The sequence below is a fragment of the Pterocles gutturalis genome, unplaced genomic scaffold, assembly GCF_000699245.1.
Source record: "Pterocles gutturalis isolate BGI_N339 unplaced genomic scaffold, ASM69924v1 scaffold24677, whole genome shotgun sequence".
Taxonomy (NCBI): domain Eukaryota; kingdom Metazoa; phylum Chordata; class Aves; order Pterocliformes; family Pteroclidae; genus Pterocles; species Pterocles gutturalis.
The window spans coordinates 17,096-32,322 of NW_010116369.1; the positions used below are offsets into that span (position 1 = coordinate 17,096).

Consider the following 15,227-nt stretch of genomic DNA (forward strand, 5'->3'; position numbering starts at 1 on the left):
ACACTTCCAGAACTTTCTGAGCAGTAAGCTAGGTCCGGGTGAGTTATCATCCTTGAAACTCTGCGCTTTCTGGTCTTAGAATCAGAGCCGAGAAGGACTTACTACAAAGTTAGAAATGGATTTTATTGGTGGAAATTGTTTGAACTTTCCACTCTTGTAAACATCCACATAATGCCATGAAAAAAGTTCATGAATATTGCATTTTTTTCCAGTTATCTGTCTATACAAGTTTCTACTTGGATGAGGTTCCTAGAGGTAATGGAGCTCAGACACTCCGTGGTGCCCTCTCAAATTCATGGGTCCTCCTGTTCCTACCTTTTTTATTTTCTTGTAGGTGCTTCCACTTATTTGTATTCACCTGCGCATTGGCAGGCCTTTGCCGGCGTTGTTTGCGGTCTCTTTTCCAAACCTGCTCACAGAACTCATCCATTGTGTTAAGATTGGGGTGATTAATTAACTGCATGAAGTCTCTATACCAGATCTTTTGACTGGGGGTCATGCTATTGGTAGCGTCCTTGATCTTGGAGGTATCACCATCTTCTTCTTTATGGAGCAGCTCTTCCAGGTGGTCAGTATCAATTACTTCCAGGGTTACTTTGAGCAAAGTTTGCATGAAACCATGCTCCACAGCATGACAGAGATAAATACCAGAGTCTCTCCGCTGAAGACTTCGTAGCAATAGGCCCTGTTCTGTCCGGATCATTCGATCATCCACTTTTATCTGCATTGGAAAAAAAGGGGTAATTTCAATAGTTACCTTTCATATACATTCAGAATTGTCCTCTAACCATACTAGTTCCTTAGTACTGTCCTTTCAGCCAGTAAAACTTGGACAAAAAGCCCAAAACCCACATGAATGGAAAACCCCTTGCCAGTCATCTGCAGTTATGGGAGGCTCAAAAACTGTATAGAAAAACTGTTGATGTGCTGCAAAGAGAGTTTGGGGCATTAAGAATTTACTCTTTAGTCCCTACTGCTGCTGAACAAAAATCTGTAGCAACTCTATCAGATGGACTTGCTTGTAAGATTACAGAAGATGCAGACCTCTAATCAGCAGAGTCAACATGGATGCATTTGGCTATATTACCAAAGTCACATTTATCATTATCTTTTAGTCAAGCCTAAATGTATATGTGGCAAAGGTGCTCTGTTGTCCTATTGTTCCTTATTATAAAAGCACTTACACATACAAGTGAGTCCTGGATAAGCGGAGAATTTACAAAGAAAAATAAGGATTAAATCTCAGAATGTTAATATTCAAAAAGCAGCTGTCCAAAATACTGTATTTTTCTGAATAAACTAATATCTAGGATTATAATTTTCTTCTTTGAATCCACATGTTGCTCTGGACAGAAAGGGCACAAATCTGTTTGCTGTTCTCTGCATCAAGAATAAATTATAAATAATTTACAATTTATGCAAATAAAGCAAACAGCAAACATATATAAAGCTGCTAATGTAACTAAGTAGTTAGCACATGCTTTAAAAAATATATAAATGTTTCAGAGCAGTTTGGCTATATTTACAAATACTTCAATGCAACAAATAAGTTCTTGCTTACTAGCTGGATTTCCCTACCTACCAGATTATTCTCTTAAAATATGTGTGACATAGCTTGATAGCAACATGACTTGAGAACCAGGGTGACTAATAGCACAAGAATGTCGGTGACAAGAGAAGGAGAAAAATAAAGTATCACATTAGTGTAATGCAGCGAAAGTCAGTGGTTTTGCCTCTATTAATATTGCTTTTGATGAAAAAAATGTACACATTTTCATACCCTTGTGTCTATTACAGTTCCCAGTTCTTCACTCTGTCTCTGTCTCGTCTGCAGAAAAGTCTTAGAGCATGGAGCACATAGGAAGTGCTCCTGTTATACTATGTTTCAGTCAAACAGTGTAATTACATGAATGCACTTGGACCTTCTTTTCAGAGACCATTTTAAGGTCTTTGTAATATTTAAGTTCATATAATCCTTGTATGATGCTTTAGATGGCACTTAGATAGCATACTAACTTTTTATATTTTTGGAATATCTAATGAAAAACCAGTGTGTTTTGCAGGGGCTCTGACCAGTGAGAGGATATGAATGTTTTCTTAAGTAACAGTCTGTAAAAACCTATTAGAGAGCTTATGGGATTTCATGGTGATAAGAGTAAGAATACGGTGAAGAGCAACAGAAATTACAAGATTTCAGGGAAATTCTGCTGAAATAAAATACAGATGGACATTATTCTTGGAAGGACTCAGGTTCAAGTATATCGTCATAGAGAAGACTAGTTGTGTCTCTTTTTTTTTTCTACTGTACCTCTTCCTTGCGGTCATCATTTTGCTTCTGGAATTGCCAGTAGACTACGGCACGCTGAGATTTTGGACTGCATTCAAGAAAAGTGCTGCTATTCTCTACTCCATAGATAATCTTTTCCTCCAGGGTCTGACCACTTGGGTTATCTGTAAAGCAAGAAAAATAAATTAAAAAAAAAAATTACCAGGGAAGAAAAATCTTAATTGCTAATGGAATTGGTTTGTTTAGAAATTGGGCTCCCTTAAGGTTTTCAAAGATTAAAACTTTAAAAGAAAAATTTCCCCATGTCCGTATGCCTTTTGGAAAATCTCCATCAACATCTTTATCTTTGTAAGCATCCGTGGTAGGGTTTTTTAAATTATTTTTGTATTTTAAATCCTAACAGCTCTTAACATCTCTATATGTGAAGTTAATGAATTTCATTGTAAAACTTTGTGTAAACCTCATTATTATTCATCAAGGAAAACATTTAGTACATAACAAGAATTTTTAATAGCAAATTGTATGCAATGAGAAAACGGAGGGTGTAGTTGCAGAATGTCTGTAATGATGCCTCCTGGGCTCTATGATCATAATACTTTAGAGCAAAGTAATAAAACATGAGGCTATTTAAAAGTAGTATAATGTGTTTAGATTATATGGGACTGCAGTTTGCTGAAGCTGTTAATGACCAGGAATAATGTTTTTGAGGAAACAATCTTCAATTAATCATTTCCTCTCATACTGATATAATTTATGGAAATGTAATGAGGTTAATAAACCAGACATTATGGGAGGGGAAAAAGAAAGTTAAATAAATTACTTCCTTTTGTAACAACAATGTTTCAAGATATTCATCAACTTGCTGGAAATATCGCATAGCTATAAGACTTATATGGCATTTGATTCTTCTCCAATACCGCAGAGGCTGTAAGGCATCGTATTTCAGCTCTCCACCTTAGCTCTTTAAAATGCTGTTATGGACTTAAGTGGCAACAGTACAGTAATCCTGGAGAGTAGATGGGGAGGAAAGGGTTGGTTAGCTATTTAAAACTGTGTTGATCTTATGGGGTTTCCTGTCTCTTTACCACTATTTGCTATTCTTTCCATTTTCCACTTTTGATCTTTAACACTGGAAATCTTTAAGGAACTTCTTTTAATATGTTTTAATGGGAAAGTAATGTCTAGTTAAAATCCTCCCAGAGAAATCCTTTGTTAAGCTTTGTTTGCTTTCTCTGTGCCTTATCATATTGGCCATGTTGCTTAGCAAACCCAAGCTGTTTGCTAGATGACTGAGCCAAAGGTAAAAATAAAATTGAGCTCCTGGTTTATGTTGATATGGCAATCGTATGTCTCTCTATAATGACTTGCAGCCCTGAGGGAGGATGGGAGAAGGGATGGTGGACAGAGTAGGAACTGGTGCTTGCCCAGTTCTCAGTAAGGAACCATCAAATGGCCTATTAACACTATACAAATAGGGAATGGGTTAGCTTGCTTTCCTCTGCTGGATTGTGAACTTTTCCAGCAAGTAAGTGGGGTGCTATATAAACAACTAAGTGAAACAACTTTCACAACATCTCTCAGAAACCACATCCCTGCGAAGAACGTCAGTACAGCTTTGGGCCAGGAAGATGGGGAGCAATGGAGGAATGAATTAGAAAGCAACGCAGCAAAAAAAAAGGTAAGACAACTGGAAGTGAATGTCGTCAAGGGTACTAGTGGTAAGGTCTGAGATGGAGCATGGGTGAATTGGTGTCAGTGAAACAGAGGATGGGAAGTATGTGAAGAGATTAACTGAACATAACTAGAAGTGATAAGATAAAGATTGGGAATGGACAAGATTGGCTGATAACTCATGGTCCACATTCAACACTGTGAGTAGCTGACTGATGTCCTGACTCTTCTGTTTGAAGTTAGGTACTCTAATTTAGGAATAGAATTCACATGGCTGAGCAAGCAGCCAAAGATCCTCATATAATCAACAAGAAACAGTTTGATATCTGAACTGGGATCCATAACAGATAGCACATGCAGGGATGCAGCATAAGAGAGTCAGTAGGAAATGTCCCCTTTTATAGCCTGGGACATGTGTTACTGCTCCAGAAATGTGTTTCCCTGAAACAAAGATTTACAGTATCCAGGAATAAAGGATGGAAACACAGGGGTTTCGCCCTAGGATATATGCCCCCAGAATCCATGAACTTTGAATCATGGTTGCACAATGGCCCAACTTCAACAAGAGCAATCCAATAGTTTGGGTGCTTGTATTGGAATTAGAGCGATCAAGTCAATCTCTTAAGCCTAAGTGGACTTTGAGTCCTCTTCTTTCTCATCCTAAATAGCTGATTTAACCAGCAGGTTACTCATTAGGTGACTTGCAGCACTGCTTGACTATATTTTCCTGAACACAGCATAGTCCAAGTGAATTATACAGAAGCAGAGCACATGTGACACTGGTCTCATTAGATCAAGGATTCTAGATTCTAAGTATCTGTACAAAGGACAAACATAGATATTTCTTTGGCAAAGGTCCTACTGCCCAAGAGCAGTAGCATATATGCAAGTATGTACAGATGTTTCTGCTGGAACACTTAGGTATGTAGGATATCCTTAGTATCTAAGAAGCTAGCTGCAAGTTTTCATGGAAATTACCTTGAAGGTGGGTGCCCTGATGCCATTTCAGACTTCTGAGTGTTTTCTTGGATCTGGTCCATAGCATTCTAGTGTGTTAGTGATCACTATGGAAAGTGGCAGAAGCCCCCTTTAAATTGCCTCACAGCTCCAGAAAATATAGTATGGGTGACAGTCATGCAATGAGAGAAGAAGGATTTAAAAGATCCTTCCAATTCCATTTCCATGATTTAAGGGAGCAGAAGGCAGGTCCAAAAATGTTTATACAGTTCATGTAATATTGAGCACGTGGAGTGCAAAAAAGTAAGCAGAGTGATGGAATAATCACAGAGTGCAGCTCTGGGACTGAGGGAAAAGCTGAAGAGACTAGAAGGAAGAATGAAAGTTTGGGAAGTTCAGAAGAGCAGCTGGAGGAATTAGTAAACCATAGAAATCATGAAGTTGGTTATGAAAGTCAACCCAAAATCCTGTCTGAGAGTTGTAATTCCCAAAATGAACCCAACCGCAGTATCAAGTTTACTGCCCTGATAAATAACCTTTAAATAAGCAATTTCTGACATAACTGAAAACGTATGAAGGCTTAAGTACTTATACCAAGATTGCTTTGCAAATGAATGAATCTCACTACACAGTTAAATTCAGAGTGATTGTCTGAGCCCTGGGCTAAATTGCCCAAAACAGGTGCCTCTTTTACAAATTCTTCAAAAGAATCATAGAATGGTTACGTTTGGAAAGGACCTTAAAGATCATTGATTTCCAACCCCCCTGCCATGGGCAGGGACACCTCCCACTAGCCCAGGTTGCTCAAAGCCTCATCCAGCCTCGCCTTGAACACCTCCAGGGATGGGGCATCCACAGCTTCTCTGGGCAACCTGGGCCAGTGCCTCACCACCCTCACAATGAAAAATTTCTTCCTAATATCTAGTCTAAATCTGCCCTCTTTCAGCTTATACCCGTTACCCATTGTCCTCTCACTACACTCCCTGATAAAGTGTTTCCCCATCTCTCCTGTAGCCCCCTTCAGGTACTGGAAGGCTGCTATTAGGTCTCCTTGGAGCCTTCTCTTCTCCAGGCTGAACAACCCCAATTGTCTCAGCCTGTCCTCATCAATCAAGAACAACTTGATTAATTTCTCGACAGCACTAGTATGTTATGGTTTTTTTTTAAAAAAATTGTTCTTTACCTGACACAAAGGTGATCATGCTTTTAGATTTAAGTATTAATGTTTGGCCAAACACCTGTACAGCTAAGGTAAGGATCCTCAGCTCCCACTAATGTTGCTGTGTAGTTTTTTTATACTACTCATACATTTGCACAAAAGGGCAACTTAAAGAGCTACCTAAACCTTATTAAAAGCATTACCGCTTCAGACTGATATCAAAGTAAGTTTATGCAATGTCTTTAAAGGTGATATATACATAAAGAGATTGTTCTTTTTCTCTTGTTTCTGTTAGTTCACATGGAGAATCAACTGGCTGTTAATGCAAAGAAATATGTAGACAAGCACTAAATGATTGCTGGAGCTTATTTTTGGCTATAGACAAACCCATTTCTTCATCTGTTGTCCAGGAAACTACTAGTCATAATGAAGGGAAAAACTCAGGATAAGTTGGCATTGAAAGCTTATGGGTCATGCAGCTGTCTGTACACATGATCATGTGTAAATGACAAGTAAATATAGGAAATTTTTATAGATTTCCAACTCAGAATTAATTTAGAGAAAATTTCTTAAGTAAAGTATTTTGACAGTGTGTCCTTAAAAGTCTAGGACCTAGAACTGCATTCTCTCAGTACTTTTTGTCAGTTACTGATTCTTTTAATCTAATCACATTGTCTTCATTGCACCATTAAGTAAAATTTTCAGTTATATTTTGTCTCATACTTGCTCTGCTCATTTTCACAAAGTTGTATTATAGCTTCTTGTGATCAGGTGCAGCAGATAATAGCTTTTTCCTGGCCTTGAGTTCTCTTTATTGTTGTAATGAAAAAACCGTGCTGAATTACTCTTTTCTCTTTTGTACAGAAAATATCTTTACAGACAAACATGTCTACCAAATATGGGAAGATATAAAAGCCAGAGTGTTTAGAATCCTTTTCTTGTCTATGAAGATGAAGAACAGACCTGCAGCTTTATAGAGCACTGCTAGCCAGGGCAAGAGAACATTAAAAAAGTGGATGTGTGGTAGCCCAGTTCATCATTTTACTCCTAAGTAAAATGTCCAGATAGTAAAAAGGCAAAGTTAAGACATGCTTCTGCTGGTCATAAAATCCACATCTACTGCCTGGTGAAATTTTCCTATTGGGGAACTGAAAATGTCATCTCAGCCCCAATAGGTGGATGGTCTCATCTGCACTGCAGAAGCATTGCTAGATATCATGTAACTGGAAACTTATGAACTTTCTACTAGATGAGCTCAAATCTAAACTAGTTGTATATTCATGAGTTCTCAACATGTGACAACTACATATTGATTGATTCATGCACTTTTCAAAACTATTTTCTTGGCTGAGTAGCTTGGCATGAGTCTGACAATCAAGAAGAAAAAAGAAAAGCTAGAGTAATGTTAGCTGAAAGTTTCAAATTATTAAAAAGGAAGATTGAGAAAACTGCTACTGAAACAGTGCAACTTCGGACTATTTATCATTCTTGCCATTACAAGGGCTGAAAGGACAAGAGAGTTTTGCGGTATCTCCCATTTTCAGCCACCTCTTCTTTATTTTTCCCAGAAATTCGTCCAGTGGTTTAACTGTTGTTATAAATGTATCACAAACACGAGTAATCTTTTTTTTTTTTTTTTTTTTTTTTGCCAGCAGAGGGAAGTATTGCCTAAGTGTTCGCTTCAATGGACATTTTTTTCATTTCATAAGTGATGATCTTCTGAAGAGTGTGGCAACAAATTAGTAACTGTGAGAAGTTTATCAGCCAAGCAATTCAAGAAAGGAAAATCTGGTCAATACATGGTGAGAATGAAACAACCAGCAACAAACAAAACCAATAGATGTCAAAGAAAACCCATGCTGAAAGCACATGGGACAGGCCTGTTGCAAGGAACATCTTGATCTTAAGGGCTGCTAGTGTGGCACCTGCAACAAAGACCGTTCCATATTTAGCCAGGGTGGTTAATGATATGCTTGATTATCATTCTGTGCAAACTATATGAAGCAACACTTACATACTTCTTGCTGTTCTGAACAAGAGATGACTCTATTCTGTCATAATATGCCTGGACTGGTGATATGAGATTATCAAGTAAGTGAAGCAGAAAAATTAAAACGCTTAAAACTGTTAACTTGAAGAAAAACAAAACAAAAAGACCACCAGTCTTTCGTGTCTGATCCAGGCTATTGTAAGCATTCTAAATTGGGATAATGATGTATAATATTCGTCTTTCCCAGATGTTCAAGACAATTTCACCAACAAATAATTCATGTGCTTCCTACTCTTCCCATGCACAGTCTGTAAATTACATAGAAATTAGTTGTACTTCAGTCATATCCATAACTCACCGTGATGCTGCAGGTCTGAGCAGTGGGTAAGTGGGTCTCCATTTCGGATATCTTGTCGTCTAGTACGTCTGCGAATATCATATTTGAAAACTGTTAGTGACCTCAGTGGTCAGCATTCACATTTGCCATGACTGAAGAGCAACAAATGGAACATACATGTAATTACATAGGTCACAAGTGCACCTAAACAACACTAGGAAGGAAATCATATTGTTACTACTACGCATTCTCTATGCTTTTCAGAATCAGCCTTTACTCTTACAGGTAAAGTCTTCAGAAACTGGTAAGTACATGTCTCTTGTACTGAGCCTATGAAGTTTATTTTAACTGTGTTGGCAACGTTGATCACAGACAAATTCGTTATTTGATTCATAGATACAGAGACTGCTAAGGGATCAAAGCATATACAATACAGTTAAACACACATCAAAAAAGATGAAGAAGTTACAGTTTTTCTGAAAGTGCAATACTTTAAGTATCATGGCATCTTTTAGCTAAAATGAAATGTTAGGATGGATGGCTTTGAAAGAATGTTAGAGTGCTCTATTTTCTACAAAATCTAAATGAAGATACAGAGATCATTTCAGCCACTACAGATCTCACCAAAACATTTCTGATAAAACCTTTTCCAAAACTGTTGCGAATGGCTTAGAATAAACAGAGTAAAACACTTGGATAGGAAGATTTCAAACATCATTTATTCCATCTTATGTAGCTTGAGTCTGGGTTCTAGATTTTATTTCATGTCCAGTTAGCATAGTATATTCTTTCCCCAACTTATTTCCACTGGCTCTTATTGAAAACATACTGATCTGTGCTAAAATATGTTGAATTTCACAGAAGAAAGCTTTTTAATACAGTTTTATTTTGCATTTGTTTTTCCCTCTTTGTCTGCTCCTATTTTTATTTAAATAGCTATGACACAAAATTCCACTGAGAAAATCCTTTAATATAAAAAAAGAAAAAAAAAAGAACAAGGCAAACAAAGATGTGTTTCAAGTGTGAGCACTTTAGGAATCAGAGAAAGCCTGAGGGCTTGCAAAATTAGAGGAGAACAAAGAGGATTAGGCTGCTGAACAATGCTGTGATTTCAGATTATGGCATCCAGTAACAGATATGCAAAAGTTAAGTAGCCTTGTAAAAAGCTCTGTTGGTAACTCCCTTGTGACAACAGCTCCCCTTTTTAAAAAGCCATTGTTCTGCAGCTCAGAGACTATCTCTCTCCTTTTCACTAGCCCTGTTTGCAGACTCTCACCAACAGCCCAGCATCAGCACATACACTCACAGAGGCACCATCAACTGCACAGCTGCCTCCTCTTGGCTGAAAGATTTTAATCAATTTTTTCCACTGAAAACTACTGAAATGTTAAAACTGAAATTAGTTATGTGAAGTATGGCAAGAGTTTCCCGCCCCCCCCCCCCCCCAAATAATCAGAATGTGTGTTTTTTATATCTTCCTGAATAATAGCTTCTTTAAAATGGTCCTAGAGCATTAGCATGCTTTAATAAGAAGGAACCTTCTGTTGATTGATATATGATTCAAAAAATGTACTAATCCTAATTTCAGATATCGTCTTCGTATTACTCATTACCAATGAATAAAAATACACAGAAACATAAGGAACCATAAAATTTTGTTACTCCTTCCTAAATTTTGAAATGCAGCATATTTATAGGATACTATTTGTAGAAAAGAAGTCTGTGGAATGACTCATATTACTGTCAATGGAGTTTGGATGAGATGTTTAGTTAGAATCTCAGGAAAATGTCACACATATCACCATTGTATCAACACAATGATTTATGAAATATGACCCAGAGCACATCTGCATGGGGCAAATTTAAGTGGTCACACTAGAGGAGCTCTGAACTGTCATTTAGACTTGTAAAATACACAAAGAAAGAAAAGTAAATTAAAATCATGGCTCATAAAACTACTTTTAAAAACGAAGGAAAAAAAAATCAAAAAACAAAACCCCAAGTCAGCTATTTGTAAAGCATCTGTGCAATTGCCTCAGGACTCAACTTTCCCAATATTTCTGGAGCCTAAAATTACGAGGATTCATTATTAAGAAAAGGTTGACATTCAAGCTATTTCCAGTAATGCTGATTTTGTCATAGATGCATTCAAAGCTGGCTTGAGGCAGTGGGTACAGCAGATACCAGGTAAACAGAGGATCCTCTTGCCCCGTAACTCAGACCTTTATTCTGCTGCTTCTGCTACCAAGGGAAAAATGGGGGGAAGTAGTGGGGGGACAGCAGCTTTTTCTGTAGGCATTGTCAGGATCCAGCGTCCCAGGACTTAGTTTTTCCTTCATAGGGAACTCAAGAAGAGTAAATTCTGCACTGCAAGGTTTTCCTGTAGCTGTGCAAACCAGTTTATCCCCAGTAACTCTGCCCCTTAATCCCTATAAGAAGAACTTTACCCCTGATGGCAACATTGAGCTTGGTCTGCTGGTTAATAAATTGGAGAGATGGAAAAGGAAAAGACAAAGAGCCCTAGTTCTTCCATCAGTGTAAGCAGATGAATGACAGGATGATGTGCACTAGGGGTCTTGAGATGGGCTGGGAGTAGGAATGGGTGCTGGAATGCTGAGAAAGGGTGAGGTTCAAGGGTAAAGATTAGTAGGGAGGTAACAGAGTGATTCAGTGATAGTGACCTTACTGTCTCCTTCGACTCAGAGGCAGTACTCAACCACACTGATTTCTAACTCTTAAAACTTTCAGATCAAATCAATCTCTTAGACTCTCCTTGCAAACTTCCCTGTTCCCTCTCCTCTCTTTCTTCCTCCTCCTGTGGAGAAACTGCCGTGCTCCAACCACAAATTTGAATTTATCCCATGCAGCTGAGAAAATCTGACCAGCTCTTCTTTTGGAAGGGGTTCAGTTTCTACTTTTTAATTCTTTGCAACAGAATTCCACACAAAGCTTGTCTCAGATTAACTCTGTTTCCTGGTGCAAAAATAGAACCTGATGTTCCATAACCAGCTTTTTCTTTTGTCATCAGTATTTGTTTAGGATACACTGTAATGCAAGCCTTGAAATTCTAATCCCCTCCATCTGAAAAGTTTAGGACACAAATGTTACTTGCCACCCTTTACCACTTTTCATGTCCTGCAACAACCAATCCAAATCTGGAATTTGGAGTCCTGACATTCTCAACTGAGTGTTTGCTACCATTGATTTTATGTATATAAACCCTTATATATATATGCCTGTAGATTTCTTGTTTCTTCATTAAGTGCAAGATATTTGACATATTCAATTTAATGTGAGCACTTTTTTGTCATTTTAGCCAATTTATCATGGAAATTGCAACACTACACTAATGTCTGTTCCTATTTGCAAGTTATTATCTATTCAGTTATTCCTAAATTCTACTTCACTAGCTAAGAACTGTTCAGTAACTAGCTTATATACTTTAAGAGAAAGAATTTCAGGGATGAAGACAGGCAAAGAAAATATTATTTTAAATCTTCAGATCAAGCCACTAGGACTTGTAAAATTTTTATAAAAATGGTATTTTTCACTTGTAGAGTCTGTTTTCCCTTTCCCTTTGCATTGCAAACCCTTTATCATCAGTGCAGATTGAATGTAAAACAGTGGTTGTTCTGATCTGGTAACACTTAGACACACATCAACACTGCAAGTTATACTTCTGAATAATAAAAATGTTACATATCACTAAAAATAACTTTCCACTCATGTCCAAACACTTTGTAAATATTTCCTTTGTATTAGAATTCCTTAAAATTCAGGATAATTTACTTGGGCAAGTAGTCCTTTTATTTTAATATCAAGCCCTCACCTTGTGTTAAAGGATTTTTCTCTTTTTGCCATTTATTACTGAATATAAAGTTATTAATCCATTTCAGAGACAACTCTTTCCTGAATGTTTTCTTCCAACAGCTTTTCAAGCCAACCCAAGAAGTAGCAGTGTTCACTTGAAATCAACCAAGACTTCATATTGCTTGTAACTCACACAGCTATGTTTTCTTTGGAAGAGAAAGGGCTCCAGTTAACCATCCCATGAAAAATCTCCAAGGCCCTCCGGTCATATTGAGACCATCAGTTAAAACAAATAGTAAACCACGCAGACCTCTGTCCCTACCTCTTAGCAGTGGGGAAGTAACGTGAGCAAGATGAACCATCCCAGGCACAGTAAGGGTCTCTCGCAAGGCAACACTCAGCACATGCTTTTCCATACACATCACAGCGGTGTAAAGGAAGCTGTGAAACTCCAGTGGCTGAACCAATGTAGAGCTGTTGCTGTTATAAAAGTTTCAAAAAAAAAAAAAATTCAAATTAACAGGTCTTTGCTAAGAAAGCATAAAAAAGTTAAATAATAATATGTTAGGACGATTAAAAATACAATAAAGGATCATGATCCTGATGTACACTGAAGGAATGAGAAGAGACTTGTCCTCAGGATAAAAAATATCAAACAGGAAAAACTTTGGGTTTTGTATGAACCTCCCAGTGGCTTCTCTAAATAGAAAGAAAAATTAAAGTACTCTTCCATTCTTTCTTTTCTATTCAGATCCTTGCACTGGGAAAGCACTCTAGTCAGTGACAGAACACAAAGGAGAATATGCTTTTGAATTTGAAGAAAAATAAAATTAACATAAATTTCCTATATGTGACCTTGATTTGTGTATGTGTGGAGGGAACATAAAGTAAATTATTTCAGACTGATGCTAAGATATTTCAGCTTGGAAGTGCTGCTATGCACACACTCCTTTGTATGCTTGATAATTCTGATTCTTCATACTCTTTTCTACAGGTGACATACTCTAATTGAAACATATCTTTAATGAGGGGAGATGACTTTATTTTATATAAAAAACATTGTTGAGTAAAAGATATAGTTCAAATGCAGAGAGAAGCCACGAAGTAAAGAAAAAAAAGATGTGAACAAAATGAACTACAGCTTTGTATGACATCACAATAGAATATCTTGTCTCTCTCAATTTCCTCTTGGTATCAAATTCATGTGGTCCATTCGGGAAGCTGGTCCCCAGAGGGACACAAGGAAACTGAACTACTGATCCCACGTGAAAGTCCAAACAGAGATATTTCAGTTTAGCACTAATTCACAAAGAAAACAAGTATGAGTGTAGTAAGTAAATGCAGTTCCCTCTGAGATTGAAAACCAGAGGGAAACAAAATAAATAGACAAACAAAAATTAAATGGCATAATCCTTCTGTTTTGGAAACACTGACAGTTTGCTATCAAAAGCTTAAACTTTGTCGCACAGCACCCATGATGGAGCAATTAAGAAATTCCTGTTTAAGGTCTCACTCCAAGCAGTCCCATCAAGAAAATACACATCTGTACTTATTTTTCTTTCTTAGAAAACATAAGGCTGACATGAAAAATAGGATTTCAAGAAATATTACAAAATTTCTTCATCTCCTGTATTGTGATATGCCAGATGGACCATTTCCAGGGAACTCAGGGATGGAAGGTAGCCGAGGTCTCCTACCAACTGGAAATGATGAGCAATGGATACCAGGAGACAGCAAAACCAAAAACACTCATAAAAGGTGTTGCCTTAACTTCTTTCAGAGACAGCAGCTTTGCAGTTTATACATATTAATTGTTAACAGAAACATCCCATGCATTTATATAAACATCAGTATTTTCTCAAGGGAAACATGACAAGGAAAGCACCCAAAGGAAAATTCACAGGTAAACGGAAAACTAAGCGCTTTCTAAGCAGCTGATTCCAACTATTACAGTGCCATAGCTGGGTTGTAAAACTGCATTCTCTGGGCAAAAATCTCTAAGCACACAGAGCTCTACACAAAGCCTTAACTGTTCATCCCAGTACCCAGTTAGGGATGTATCCTTGAGAAGCAGATGACAGGCAGCAGACATGATAAGCTGCTTCTCTCTAACTTAAGTCACTTAATCAAGTACCCAGCTCAGGGGTATGTTTTGCAGTAAAAAGAGCAGCAATTCAAATCTTAGGTGACCTAACCATTTCTCATGGGATGCCTTTTCTCTTTGCTGATTATGGAGGCAGCATAGGTCAAATTAGAGTTTCAGTTAAGTACCTTAAATGTCCAGATGGCATTGATCTGAGTCCTATGTAATTGGGGAATTAATATCTATATAAGCATGTAGCAATGTGTGGTGCAACTAAGGTAAAAATCAACCCAGAGAATGCACGTGGGAAAATAAAGAAGAATGGTGTAAAGGTTTCCTACAGACCTCTGTAACTAATTTCATTTTGTCAAAAACCCCTCCCTGACTTCTAACAAATGTCTTTAGAATTAAAGAATGACCAGAAACACATAAGAAAAAAAAATGAGGCCAAAATAGGGTTACTTAAAGATTCTATTCATTGTAGATAAGTTCATAAAGTTCAGCCAGTGAGCTACAGCGCGTGTTTCAGGTGCTGCACAGCCTGAAGGCTGCTGCCCTGTTTGCTGATCTTCTGATCTTCATGGTTTTAGACTCCAGCTGGTGATTATTATTCTGGACACTAATAATATATAAATCCAGGAAGTATGAAATTCAGAAAATAGTAATAGAATGATTTGCACCAATGATCTGACCTTACTTTGCCATACACAGTCAAACTGCCTTTTGGGCAAAGAGCTTCTCCCAACAGATTTTCAATTTAATAAATCAGCTGATTATCAAATCAGTGGAGAGTAAAAAAAAAAAAAATTTAAAAAAAAAAATTATCCTCTAAAATTCTTCCAGAAGTATTAGAACTCCAGAAAAGCTGAGGAGACTAATGTTTTAAGCAATCCAGTGGTTTCTGTTTGCCCCACAGTGCTGCCCAAAATGCAG

At 37.4% G+C, this 15,227-nt stretch overlaps 1 protein-coding gene across 1 annotated transcript in view; it reads right to left on the reverse strand.

Moving 5' to 3' along the window:
• Window positions 1-265: 265 nt before the first annotated feature.
• Window positions 266-15,227, reverse strand: part of SEMA3A (sema domain, immunoglobulin domain (Ig), short basic domain, secreted, (semaphorin) 3A) — a 58,033-nt gene continuing 43,071 nt past the window's right edge. The window contains exons 9-12 of the mRNA XM_010075494.1: window positions 12,534-12,691; window positions 8,423-8,490; window positions 2,309-2,451; window positions 266-721 (exon numbers count right to left, since the gene is read on the reverse strand). Coding sequence (XP_010073796.1) covers window positions 266-721; window positions 2,309-2,451; window positions 8,423-8,490; window positions 12,534-12,691 — 825 coding nt within the window. The remainder of the gene's footprint in view (window positions 722-2,308; window positions 2,452-8,422; window positions 8,491-12,533; window positions 12,692-15,227) is intronic.